We start from the raw sequence: 13,834 nt of genomic DNA, 5'->3' as shown, positions 1-13,834 counted from the left end.
TAGACAAAAAAAAAAAAAAAAAAAAACCTCCAGAAATGTATATGTAAATATCACAATTTGCATACATAGTCAACCCATATTAACTGGAGGAGAATAAATTCATTTTTTTTTATATTGAAACTTAACAAAGCTAAAAGTGAAATACGGTGAAATATAAAAATATATAAAACAAATCAAAATAATATAAACAAAAACACAAACAAATAAGACAAGAAACCAACAGCTGTTTTTCAGACTCTTTAAATCAAAGAAATGCTTTGAGCTCTATTAGTGTGACATATTTTTCTAACAACGAGTCCAGCGTAATGCAAGCAAGTTTGGTGTGGTTTTTGTCCTGCACATTGTGTCTTACCTGGACTTAATCCTACATCTGAAATAGATATTTCTGATCCGGACGACATGGTGTCTGTGTCAAGGCTGAGGTCATTATCTAAAAATAGCAGAGACAAAATCATCATGATGAACACTGACAAACAGGCAACGGTGGGGAAACACACGAACACAGAATCAGGTGTAAATGCTCCACTGCATTTTCCGAACCGGTCAGTTCCAGTTGGAATTTTTTGAAACCTTCGAATTCTGTTCTTCCAGAAATGGAGTGAAGAGGAGGGGGAGAGAGTAAGAGTTCATTCTTTTCAGTAGTAAAAAATTAACATAAGACTTTCATTAAGTTAATTAATAAAATAATTACTACTCCCATGCAGTCTAAAATAACTCCATAAGTATACATATACAAATACATACATACATGTGTATGCATATATATATATATATATATATATATATATATATATATAATGAGTGTGTGTATGTATGTATCTCTATATAGTCATCTAAGAATCAATACATCAGAAAAAATATGCACTCATATATTTGTCTATAGAATGGGTATAGAAATCAAAGTATACAGTATTATAGATCCATTTCAGAGAAACTGATCGGTAAAAGATTGGCTGAAGTGGATCTGCAAAAGTGTATACTTTGATGTGTGTGTGTGTGTGTGTGTGTGAATGAGTGATAAGTTTTACTGATATAAATAATCTCAAACATTATGCCTTTGTAAACACCAGCTTGCAATTGAAAACGAAAAGCAAATAAGAGTTAAGTTGTTTGTATATATATATATATATATATATATATATATATACGCATGTATATATATATATATATATATATACGTTTGTATATATATATATATATACGCATATCTATAACTTGCAGTGAGCATATATATTGCCAATCTCAAATTGGTGTTTACAAAGATATCACATTATATATATATATAACATTACATATATATATATAATGTTAAACACAAAAATAATTGCACAAAAATCCCAAAAGCAATACAACAAAAAACTGTATGATCAACAACAATAACAAAGTACAACAACAACACAAAATAAAAACAGGCTTCAGTGCCAATAAATGAACATGAAGGTAGAAGGGATGGGGGTGGATGCAAAATGAAGAGGTAACAACAACATCAACTATAACAAAAACTTGATAATAAAATAATATAAAATAAAGTAAATGAATAAAATAAACAAAAAGAGAAAAACAAAACATTATTGAATCAGCTCTGATAGTTGTTTCGACTCATCATCGTTATCATTATCGTTATCACCATCATCGTCATAATTATCGTCAACAACAGATTCAGGGTAGGTCGAGGTAATCAATACCTCTTCCAATGATTTCATTTCCACAGATTAAAAAGTATTCTTTTTACCATATATGGTCTACCAACCACATGGTTCCGGGTTCAGTCACACTGCATGGCACCTTGGGCAAGTGTCTTCTACTTTAGCCTCAGGCTGACCAAAGCCTTGAGTGGATTTGGTAGACAGAAACTGAAAGAAGCCGGTCACATATGTGTGTGTGTGTGTGTGTGTGTGTGTGTGTGTGTTTGCCCTCCCAACATTGCTTGGCAATAGAGGCTGGTGTGTTTACATTCTCATAACTTAGTGGTTCAGCAAAAGAGACCGATAGAATAAGTAATAGGCTTACAAAGAATAAGTCTTGGGGTCAGTTTGTTCAAATAAAGGCAGTGCACCAGCATAGCCACAGTCAAATAACTGAAGCAATTGAAAGAATATAAAAACGAATTAACAGATGTTGATACAATTACTGTGAGACAAACCCATCCAAAGACCAAGTTTTCAATAGTAACAAAACAAAGTGGTGAGCTGGCAGTATCACTACCACCCCGGGAGAAATGCTTAGCAGTACTTTGTCTGCGTTTATGTTCTGAGTTCAAGTTCCACCAAGGTCAACTTTGCCGTTCGTCCTTTCAGGGGTTGATAAAATAGTACCAGTTGCATACTGGGGATGATGTAATCAATTAGCTCCCCCTCCCCTCCAAATTTCAGGCTTCATGTCTATAATAGAGAGAAATATTAAAATAATAATACTTTCTAAAATACGCACAAAGCCACAAATTTGAGGGGAGGGGTTAGTTGCGTTAATCAGTCTCAGTACTTGATTGATAGTTTCTGAATAATACTGACCCCTAGAAGGTTAAAAGACAAAGTTGACCATGGTGGAATTTGAACTCAAAACATAAAGGGTCGTAACCACATTCCCCAAACTATTTTGATCAATCTTCTAGGGATTCTACCAATCCAATACCCTAATATTAACTATAATAATAATGGTTTCAAATTTTGGCACAACGCCAGCAATTTTGGTAATGAGGAGGGAGTCAAAGACACCAACCCTAGTTCCCAGTTGGTATGTACTTTATTGAGCTTGAAAGGATGAAAGGATATGTTGACATTGTCAGCATTTGAACTTAGAACGTAAAGAGCTGAAAGAAGCTTGTTTGACACTCTTAACAATTCGGCCAGCTTGCTGCCTTGATAATGTTATTGCCTACACGTACCAGGGTTCACACACAAACTTACAATCAGTTGTGCAGTGAAAGAACGCAACATAGAATTGGTGAAATGATGATCGTCACGATAATAATGCTGATGATGATGATAATACCAAATTTTGGTAGTAAGCTACAAAAAGCCAGAAATGATGAAAGATAAAATAAGCTTAATGAGATTATCACAAGGCTCTTAGTCTAGCACTCTACTGACAACAATATATATACATATATATATATATATGTTTGTGTGTGTATATATATCCATATATATATATATATATATATATATATATATATATATATATGTATGTTTGTGTATATCTACATCTTCATTTGCATGACAATCACACTGGTTGTTAGTAAATAAATACTTTCATTGAAATTACATGCAGCAATACATAGACTACACATTAGGATACCAATATCTTATCTATTCATAACATGAAGAATTCTTACGTTGATTTCAAAGAACAAATATTCCAGTAGTCCAATGGCATGACAAATGGAACCACATACGTAATGAATCATTGCCCAAATGGCTGAAAATTCCACAGACACTTGTATCATCTCAGGCAAACTTCATAGTGAGACTGTGTGTGTGTGTATGTGTGTGTGAGACAAAGCTAGCTCTTTGAACCACAGGTATAATTCTTTCAACAAGCTTCCACACAGTTTCTGTTGAACCAGTTCCATTCCATGAACTACAGTCAACACAGGGTTATCTATAGTAAAACACCCTTGCCTCAGGTCCATGATGTTATATTGAAACTGGGATCTTGTGATTGAAAACCAAGCATTTTAGCCAGTCATGATAATAAATATTAAAACATATCTACATATTAAAACATTTATCAAGCATTTTAAATGGTTTCTAATAACATTATCTTTTTCCTCCTTGTTTTAGGTTATTTACTATGGAGGGACAATGTTTTCCCTCTACAACACGTTTGACACACTTTTGTTATGGATTTTAATAGTGAAGAAATGGAACAAAATTAGCACAACACAAAATAATGATCTCCCAAAAAATATTTAGCTATATTTTATATATATATACACACACTATATTATAAACATACACAACATGCTCACACACATATACATATTTTTTTTAAATAATGAAACAAAACGAATAAAAACTACACAAAATACCTATATAAATATATATAAAAAACCGAAACACAACGAAAGCAAGTAGATGGGGTTGGTGCTGGAGTCAGAAATTCCAATGCTTTTCTAGTTTCTATAAAATTTCAACTATAAATTACAAATTTCTATAGATACCCCAAAGTGGTTGACTAACCAGGATAACATTTTCAGTAAATGCACACACACACATGGAGCATGTCTTCATTCTTTTGACTCTTCAGTTGATGTACATCAGCGATTCCCAACCATTATTGCACCATGGGCTGGTTTCATGCAACACAATTTTTCCACAGACCAAGGAAATACATGCATAACAAAGCAGAATAAAGTGCATAAAAATTATTTAATTATTGCATATATAATTTTTTTTTTGTATTATATATATATATATAATATATATATATATATTATATATATATATATATATATATGTATGTTTGTGTATATCTACATCTTCATTTGCATGACAATCACACTGGTTGTTAGTAAATAAATACTTTCATTGAAATTACATGCAGCAATACATAGACTACACATTAGGATACCAATATCTTATCTATTCATAACATGAAGAATTCTTACGTTGATTTCAAAGAACAAATATTCCAGTAGTCCAATGGCATGACAAATGGAACCACATACGTAATGAATCATTGCCCAAATGGCTGAAAATTCCACAGACACTTGTATCATCTCAGGCAAACTTCATAGTGAGACTGTGTGTGTGTGTATGTGTGTGTGAGACAAAGCTAGCTCTTTGAACCACAGGTATAATTCTTTCAACAAGCTTCCACACAGTTTCTGTTGAACCAGTTCCATTCCATGAACTACAGTCAACACAGGGTTATCTATAGTAAAACACCCTTGCCTCAGGTCCATGATGTTATATTGAAACTGGGATCTTGTGATTGAAAACCAAGCATTTTAGCCAGTCATGATAATAAATATTAAAACATATCTACATATTAAAACATTTATCAAGCATTTTAAATGGTTTCTAATAACATTATCTTTTTCCTCCTTGTTTTAGGTTATTTACTATGGAGGGACAATGTTTTCCCTCTACAACACGTTTGACACACTTTTGTTATGGATTTTAATAGTGAAGAAATGGAACAAAATTAGCACAACACAAAATAATGATCTCCCAAAAAATATTTAGCTATATTTTATATATATATACACACACTATATTATAAACATACACAACATGCTCACACACATATACATATTTTTTTTAAATAATGAAACAAAACGAATAAAAACTACACAAAATACCTATATAAATATATATAAAAAACCGAAACACAACGAAAGCAAGTAGATGGGGTTGGTGCTGGAGTCAGAAATTCCAATGCTTTTCTAGTTTCTATAAAATTTCAACTATAAATTACAAATTTCTATAGATACCCCAAAGTGGTTGACTAACCAGGATAACATTTTCAGTAAATGCACACACACACATGGAGCATGTCTTCATTCTTTTGACTCTTCAGTTGATGTACATCAGCGATTCCCAACCATTATTGCACCATGGGCTGGTTTCATGCAACACAATTTTTCCACAGACCAAGGAAATACATGCATAACAAAGCAGAATAAAGTGCATAAAAATTATTTAATTATTGCATATATAATTTTTTTTTTGTATTATATATATATATATATATATAATACCAAAAAAAAAACTCTGCAGGCTGTAATAATTAATAAAATAGAAATAAAATTATAAAATCTATTCTTTCTGTGCAACCAGGCACCAAATGCTCCATGTCCTGGAATTGGTCCATGGCTGGTGGTTGGAGACCCCTGATGTACATGAGAGAAGTTTTCAAAAGTAAAAAGCATTTCTTTTCTTAACTGATAGATACGATTGATGGAGAACTACCCAAACCAAACTACAGCCTGGAGGTGCAATCTCAGTTTACCTAACATAAACTAACACATCACTATAAAGACTTCCAACAGAAACACTTTTAAGGTTTCATTTTTGGATTTGGTTTGCAAGATTCTTTATGTGAGTTTGTGTGTTGAAGCATATTTTGTTGTGTCTGGGGAGAGTCATTCTCGTTTAGTGCCTTATTATTTAACACACACACCAGTAAAGTTTCCACTCATTTATTTATTTATTTTTCCTAAAACTTTCATTGCGTTTTGCAACCTCTTCAATGGTTGTTAACTGTCTGTTAACCAAGCTGCATTCTTGCTGCGCTCTTCACCCAAACAAACAAACAAAAAGGACGCAGCTTGGATAACAGACAGAGTTAACAACTATTGAAGAGGTTGCAAGATGCAATGAAATATTAGGAAAAAATAAATAAGTGGAAACTTTACCAGTGAGTGTGTTAAATAATTATTTCTTTACTGCCCACAGGAGGCTAAACATAAAAAGGGCAAACAAGGGCAGACAAAAGGGTTAAGTCGATTACATTGACCCCAGTGCATAACTGGTACTTATTTAATCAACCCTGAAAGGATGAAAGGCAAAGTTGACCTCAGTGGAATTTAAACTCAGAACGTAACAGCAGACAAAATACCGCTAGGCATTTCACCTGGCGTGCTAACGATTCTGCCAGCTTGTCGAGTGTGTTAAATAATAAGGCACTAAAAGAGAATGACTCTCCCCAGACACAACAAAACTTTTTATGCTTCTGTATCATAAAATAAAAACTCTATAATAAATGGAACAGCTGAAGACAGTCCATAATAAATAGAAAGTAATATACAGGATTTGAAGCAAGTTATTGTATTGTATTGAGCAAGACACTTTAGTAACAGAGCTCAATATGGGTTTTGTTCTAAAATTAAAGAATTGTCTGCACAAGATTTTGTAAAGGGTGTTTCGTTGGATATTTTCTAGAAAGTTAATCATGTTCTGGCAATCTATATTGAGTGGGTTGGGTCATTAGGGTAACACTTAATACTTCTGTTGTCAGGATTTGAAATTGAAAGAAAAATTCCCTCCGGGGGTTGCTTCTTGCAGCCTTCTTCAGACTCAGGAGAAAATTCAGAGTCAGTGCTGCATTGCAAGTTAACAAAGAACTCATCAATTAACCTTCATCAGAACACCTGTAATATTTAGGGGCAGTGACAATCAACAACCTCTGCACTTGACAGATACTTTATTTAATTGACCCAAAAGGATGAAAAGCAAAGTTGACCTCAGCAAGATTTGAACTTAGAATCTAAAGACATTTTTTTCTGACTCCCTAATGATTCAGCCAATCCAGTCCCTGCTAAATAAGAAGAAAACCATATTTTTGTTTAGGTTGGCAGGACAATTAATTGGCTCAACACAAGTACGTTTCAGGTATCTATAATTTAATCATCAACCTCAGAAGAATGAAAAGGACAACTGTGAACTCAACATTGCATTTGAATGTGAATAAAACAGCAATGAAAATACAAAATCATAAGAATTAATGATGGGCCAGGGAGCTTAACATCCTTAGAATTCAGATTACTTTGTCAAATGTTTTCCCTCCAACCTATTCAAGGACACACAAGCACTTTCACACACACACAATGGAACTTCCCCCTACTGAATCCATTCACAAGGCTTTGGTTGGCCTGAGGCTATAGCAGAGGTCATTTGCTCGAGGTGCCATGCAGTGGGACTGAACCAAAAACCATAAGGCCTGGAAGCAAGCTTCTTACCCACATAGCCAGGCCGGCACCCATGCTTATTTATTCACATTGCTTTGAATTAATCGTGCATTATCTCATACCTATGTGAAGGCGTGTGGCTTAGTGGTTAGGGTATTCAGTTCACAATTGCAAGGTCATAGGTTCAATTCCTGGCAATGTTTTGTGTCCTTGAGCAAGACACTTTATTTCACATTGCTCCAGTTCACTCAGCTGGCAAAAAAATGAGTAATATCTGTATTTCAAAGGGGCCAACCTTGCCACATTCTGTGTCATGCTGAATCTCCCTAGAAGCTATTTTAAGTGTACACGTGTTTGTGGAGTACTCAGCCACTTGCACGTTAATTTTACGAGCAGATTGTTCCATTGATTGGATCGACTGGAAATCCTCATCGTCATAGCTATGAGATTTCAATGATGTGAATGTTTATTTTTTAGAATGACATTGCAGGGTAGGTGCGAGAAACCCGATCTGGCCAGTTTGAACATTAAACAGGTGGAATAGTTGGGCTGAATATGGTTGGTTTAAATGCTAAAGAGTTATGTTATAATTAAAAAAACAAGTCACAGGTGTTCGTAGAGCAAAAAAGAAAATTGTGAGACATAGAAGAATGAAAATGAAGCAAACCAAGGCTGAAACCGGTAAGAAGAAAGAAAATTCGAATTTCTAGTGAAAGCTTGAAGCTGTTAAAACCATGCAGAACAAACTTTATCAGCAGCTCACCTGAATATGTCACTGTTAACCCATGCAACCCAAGTGACTCATGGGAGTAAGCTTTTAAGTAATACTGAAGCCAAAATGAACCAAGCATATAAGGTGGGTGATTAAAGGGTCAACCAACTGATTGATGAAAGACTGATTGATTGATGAAAGGATCAAGAGTTCTGTGAAGTCAAGAGGTTAATTAAATCTGATTGATATTAGTAGCGGTTTGGAACAGGTACTTAAGGGGGCAGAGGAGAGGGGCTTATGAGTTGTGTGATGAGGGCAAGTGTGCCCAAATGGGAGTAAGATGAAAACACTTGGAGATGAGACAGAAATAATGAACAGACAGACCTCCTCCCCCACACCCTGTCACCACTGCCACCATTCTCTTCAGGTTGACATTTAGCAGGACTTCGGACTTCGGAAATAACCATACATAAATACACATACATACACACACAGATAAACACATACACACAGAGCCTAAATATTTACACATGTGTATGTGAGTATATGCTTGTGTGTGTGTGTGTGTGTGTGTGTGTGTGTGTTTGTGTATGAGCTGAAGCCCTGCTAAATCAAACTTAAACCCCTGTTAAAAAGGAAAAGTTAAAATCTTACAATTAGTATATAAAGTTATATTGAAAGAATAGTTTACAAGAAAATATAATTATATATATTATATATAAAAATTAGTCTTATAAGGTCTTCTCTTGGTGGTGACCCAGGCCAAAATAGCCTTTTTCAGTCTCCAGTCTAAGAATCCCTCCTTGTGAATATTATGAGATTTCTGTCCAAGCACCAGTACACAAACATCAAAAGAATACAACAGTAATGGTTTAAGATAAAAAAAGAAACAAGCAGCTTCCTGATACATCACCTTTTGTTGTGAAGGAGTAAGAAGAGAAAGAGTGTGTGAGTGTGTGTGATATGAAAATTTAGACAAGAAGAAAATGGAATGAACAGAATAATCGTTTCATAGCCTTCTGCAGTCCTTCCTAGACTAGCGAGGGTGGTATTAATAAAGTTCTTCGTGGACGTTTTTTAAGTCAACACCTATGGAAATGATATGAACAAGCAGGAAACTCCAAAGAGTGCCACCATTCTGGGAAGAAAGGACTGTGGTTTGGGAAGGGTCTGGACACAACAGTAGTGATGAGAGGAGGAGAGATGACACAGGGTTAGGAATTCTTAAGTGGAAGTGGTACGAGTCAGTCAGTTCTGAGGAGCAGAGGCCATAACGGTAGCTGCTGAAAAAGACAAAGAAAGGAAACTGAGCAATATTGTGGGCCAGTGGATGGGACTAGTATAAGTGACTTTATGTCAATTAGTCAAGTGGCAGTTAGACCTGACTGAGTCATATAGAACACTAGGCTGCCAATCAAAGAGTTAATGGTTCACATCCCATCAGACGCTACATTACTCCTTGTCCACGGTGAAGATAATTTAACTGTTGAATAGCTAATTCAGTCAATCTAAGAGAAAATAAGTACCATGGGGTGGTAGAACATACTTTTAGATTCATCAATGAGAACATTTTATAAATCAACAAATGTTTTCTTTGGAACATCTTTCCATGTCCAATTGTATCCTATGAGGGAGATGGCATTTGCTCTACATACCTCATGAAAACAATTGAAATCTTAAATGGAATTGTTGGAAGGCTAAACATCTCCCTACCCAAGAGATTTTTCACCTCTTTTAACCCTCACTTCAAGAGATTTTGGACCTTGGAGTTGTTTCTTTCATTGCAAGCAACAACATGACAGACAACAGAGACTTACCGGGTGACTTTGGTAAACTTGTTGGGTTCCCCATGGTAACAACGGTTTTCTCAACCCGTTGGTTACTGGGAGAACCAGATTCTTTAGGTATGGCCACAGGTAATCCTGCAGCTTTTTGTGTTTCTGCTAAATCATGTTCCAGTTGGAATATCTGATGGAGAAAGAAAAATGATAAAATTAAAAAACAGCCTGTAAAGGAAGATGACAGCACTACGAAAGAGGGTTCAAAAATATCATTAAGATTTTACTGAAGGAGATTAACTGAGATGTATTTGCATAGCAAGTGATTTGATCTGAAATTGTGTGCTGAAACGAAAACAATTGCAGCGTGGAATGTGTTTGTAAGCCATTTAAGAAACACACAAAAGCCGTTCGATTCACTTCAACATTTAAGTTTAATTTGTCAAAATATTTTCGTCGCTTTAAGACCGCGACCTGTTCAATGACAAAAATCCGTGCTGCAGCACTGACAAAAATCCGAGATGCAGCACGGATTTTTGTCAGTGAACAGGTCGCGGTCTTAAAGCGGCGAAAATATTTTGACAAATTAAACTTAAATGTTGAAGTGAATCGAACGGCTTTTGTGATTAACTGGGATGAGTTTAAAAAAAAAGCTCAAGGTTTATGAAAAAAAGAGCTAACAACTTTAAACTTTCTGAAGTGAAATAACCATTGAAGAAAGTTTGTAACATCAGAAACTTACTCTGTCCTTCAAAGATTTCACTAAAGCATTATATTGTTGATCACGTTCTGCCTGTTGCTGCAATAACGATTCTCGTTCCTGGATAAAGTCCTTCTCTCTGGAAAAACACAAAAAAATTCCACTTCAAATTTATATTCAACATAGAGAGTGGGGAGGAGGAGGGACAGGGGGGAGAGAGAGAGAGAGATTCTGCGAAAATTTCATTGAGTCATCACGTTGCCATAGCAACAAAGTTTAACCTTTTTAGTCAAAGAGATACTCAGTCCACACAAACTCAGAGTTTAATACCATCATAAAAAAGAGCATTGAGGAGTACCCAGTGTGTGCACGTGTGTGTGTTGTATATGTTGGTATGAATGTGTGTACATATTTCTGAGTGTGCATTTATCAATCTGTATATGCCTATATGCTTTTGTATGGGTCTGTATATGATTTTGTGTGTGTGTGTATGCATATTTGTGTGTGTGTGTGTGTGTGTTTGTAACTATATATGTATTTGTATATGCATCTGTTTGTAACTATATATATATATATACATGTGTGTAGGGCTGTGTTTATATGCATATGCATGCAGATACATACTTAAGCATGTTTGTGTGTGTTTGTATGAGCATGTGTTTGTAACTCTGTGTCTGTGTGTGTGTGTGTGTGTGTGTGTGTGCATGTGTTTCTATGCATGTGCCTGTAGATATATGTTTAAGCATGTGTTTGCATGTGTGTGTGTGTGTGTGTGTGTGTGAATAAGTCGAAAAGTCTTGCTGCGAAACCTACATTGAATTCTCCTAACAACCACCAACATTGATTCCAGAAAAGCACTGGACATTTGCCGTGGTTCAATAACTCAACCAAAGCCGAAAGAAAGAAATCCATCAACAATGATTGCTTATCAAAAGACACCAGCCATGTGAAGCTCATTAAGAATCAGGAATCGGTTCTACTTCCATGGCCATAAAAATTCCCATTGATAAAATATATCATAGTGATAGATACAACAAATGGTAAAGAAAGAATTTATATTTAGCAGATAGTGAAGAATTGTTAAAGCAATTGGTAATGTCTGTTTCCAATGCAGCCAAGATTAACCCTTTAACGATCAGGATTATTCCGTGAACTGTAACGCTTACTTATTCTCATTGTTTTGTTTTGAATTAATCATGCATTATCTTGTAGCTTCGTAGCTTTGCGATTTCAATGATGAAGGTGTTTATTTTCAGAATGACATTGTAAGGTAGGTGTGAGATGCTGGATCTGACCAGTATGAACATCTACACATCTACCCTCTGTGACACACTTACCCACCCCCAAGTCAAAGCAACCGTAGACAATAACTTACCTCTGTTGAAATTCTTTGATCAACTTTTTGGCTTTATGGTATTTTTTCTCCAAAATGGAATAATCTCCTTGCATTTTCTTCTCCAAGGCAATGTACTGTCCTTGAGAATTCTCCATTAAATCCTAAAATAATTCCAAAATACAAAGAATGTTAGAAATTACAACAAATTTATGATTATCACAACAAAATTCATTTGGATTTTATGCATTGTTTAGAGATTTCAATTAATGCCATCATCATAATTATCTACGATGGTTAGTCTGCCTTACTTAGTAAGGAGCATAGAGCCAGTTACCCAGTTTCTCGGACACCTATATTCCTCCCTGGATAGGATGCTGGTTTATCACAAGGTTACTTACTTTATCAGTTGGGTGAACTGGAACAATGTGAAATGAAATGTCTTGCTAAAAACCACAAGCTATCTCCCAGTCCAGGGATCAAAACCACAATCTTACAATTATGAGTCCAACACCCGAACCACTAAGCCACGCACCTCCGTATTCTCTACTATACAGATGTATTGATAAATTAACTGCTGTGGAAATTCAAGGCTAAATCTCAGACTTCTTTGCAATGAGGTCTTTGTGTGATCAACAAATCTTCTGACTATCACAGAGAGAGAGAGAGAGAGTGCACACATGTGTGTGAGTGAAAGAGAGATAGTGTGTGCATGTGTGTGCACACGTCTGTGTGTGTGTGTGTGTGCATATGCCACAGAAACAATGTATGCTTGTCATTTTTTGCTGTCTATATAAACCAACAATATAATTAATATTGAATGGTGTCAGAATCTCTTTCTTTCTCCCACCCAAACCCCGATCTTAGCTGCAGCAGAGACCATTGTCTCTACCTCAGAATGTGGTGGTCAAGGATATAGCTAAGAATAGCACCTGCTAATTAGCAAAATTTTTCTCTAAACATCATCTCCATTGCTCATTCAAGCAACGAATCATTGTTTAATCAGACATGCCCTTATATAGAAATATCTGTCTGGGACTGTTTGGAAGAATTTGGGTAGAGACGCTGCTTCAATGTGTTTTAATCTTGTGTTTCTTTTGAGAATATTGATTTCAAAGTTTGGCACAAGGCCACCAGTTTTAGAGAAGCAGGTAAGTCGATTACATTAACCCCAATATCCAACTGGTATTTATTTTATCGACACGCCATGCTTGAGGAGACTTATTGAGTCAAGTAAAATCAAAATCAAAAATCAAATCACAATCAAATGGAAATTGTAGTTGTGGCTGATGCCAGTGCCGCCTGATTGGCTCTCTGTGCCAATGGCACGTAAAAAGCACCATTCAAACATGATCGTTACCAGCATCACCTTACTGACACTTGTGCTGGTGGCACGTGAAAAGCATTCAAGCGAGATTGTTGTCAGTGCCGCTGGACTGTGCTGGTGTCATGTAAAAAACACCACTTGAGTGTAGCTGTTGCCAGTACCGCTTGACTGGCACGTAAAAGCACCCACTATACTCTCGGAGTGGTTGGCGTTAGGAAGGACATCCAGCTGTAGAAACACTGCCAGATCAGATTGGGGCCTGGTGCAGCCATCTGGTTCGTCAGTCCTCAGTCAAATCGTCCAACCCATGCTAGCATGGAAAGTGGATATTAAATGATGATGATGATGATG

General features: G+C 35.7%; 1 protein-coding gene across 11 annotated transcripts in view; it reads right to left on the bottom strand.

Annotated features, from left to right (window-relative positions):
* The window catches only part of LOC115223415 (neurabin-1), a 320,060-nt gene that overhangs the window by 51,911 nt on the left and 254,315 nt on the right, over positions 1-13,834 (bottom strand). For 9 of the 11 annotated variants that reach the window (XM_036512632.1, XM_036512635.1, XM_036512634.1 and 6 more), the window contains 4 exons: positions 12,199-12,320; positions 10,866-10,962; positions 10,163-10,313; positions 353-430 (listed from right to left, as the gene is read on the bottom strand). In XM_036512632.1, coding sequence (XP_036368525.1) covers positions 353-430; positions 10,163-10,313; positions 10,866-10,962; positions 12,199-12,320 — 448 coding nt within the window. The remainder of the gene's footprint in view (positions 1-352; positions 431-10,162; positions 10,314-10,865; positions 10,963-12,198; positions 12,321-13,834) is intronic. The other 2 variants (XM_036512636.1, XM_036512637.1) reach the window with 1 other exon arrangement.

Source organism: Octopus sinensis, linkage group LG23 (genome assembly GCF_006345805.1).
Source record: "Octopus sinensis linkage group LG23, ASM634580v1, whole genome shotgun sequence".
In the NCBI taxonomy this organism is placed as follows: domain Eukaryota; kingdom Metazoa; phylum Mollusca; class Cephalopoda; order Octopoda; family Octopodidae; genus Octopus; species Octopus sinensis.
This window is presented reverse-complemented; position numbering and strand designations above follow the sequence as displayed.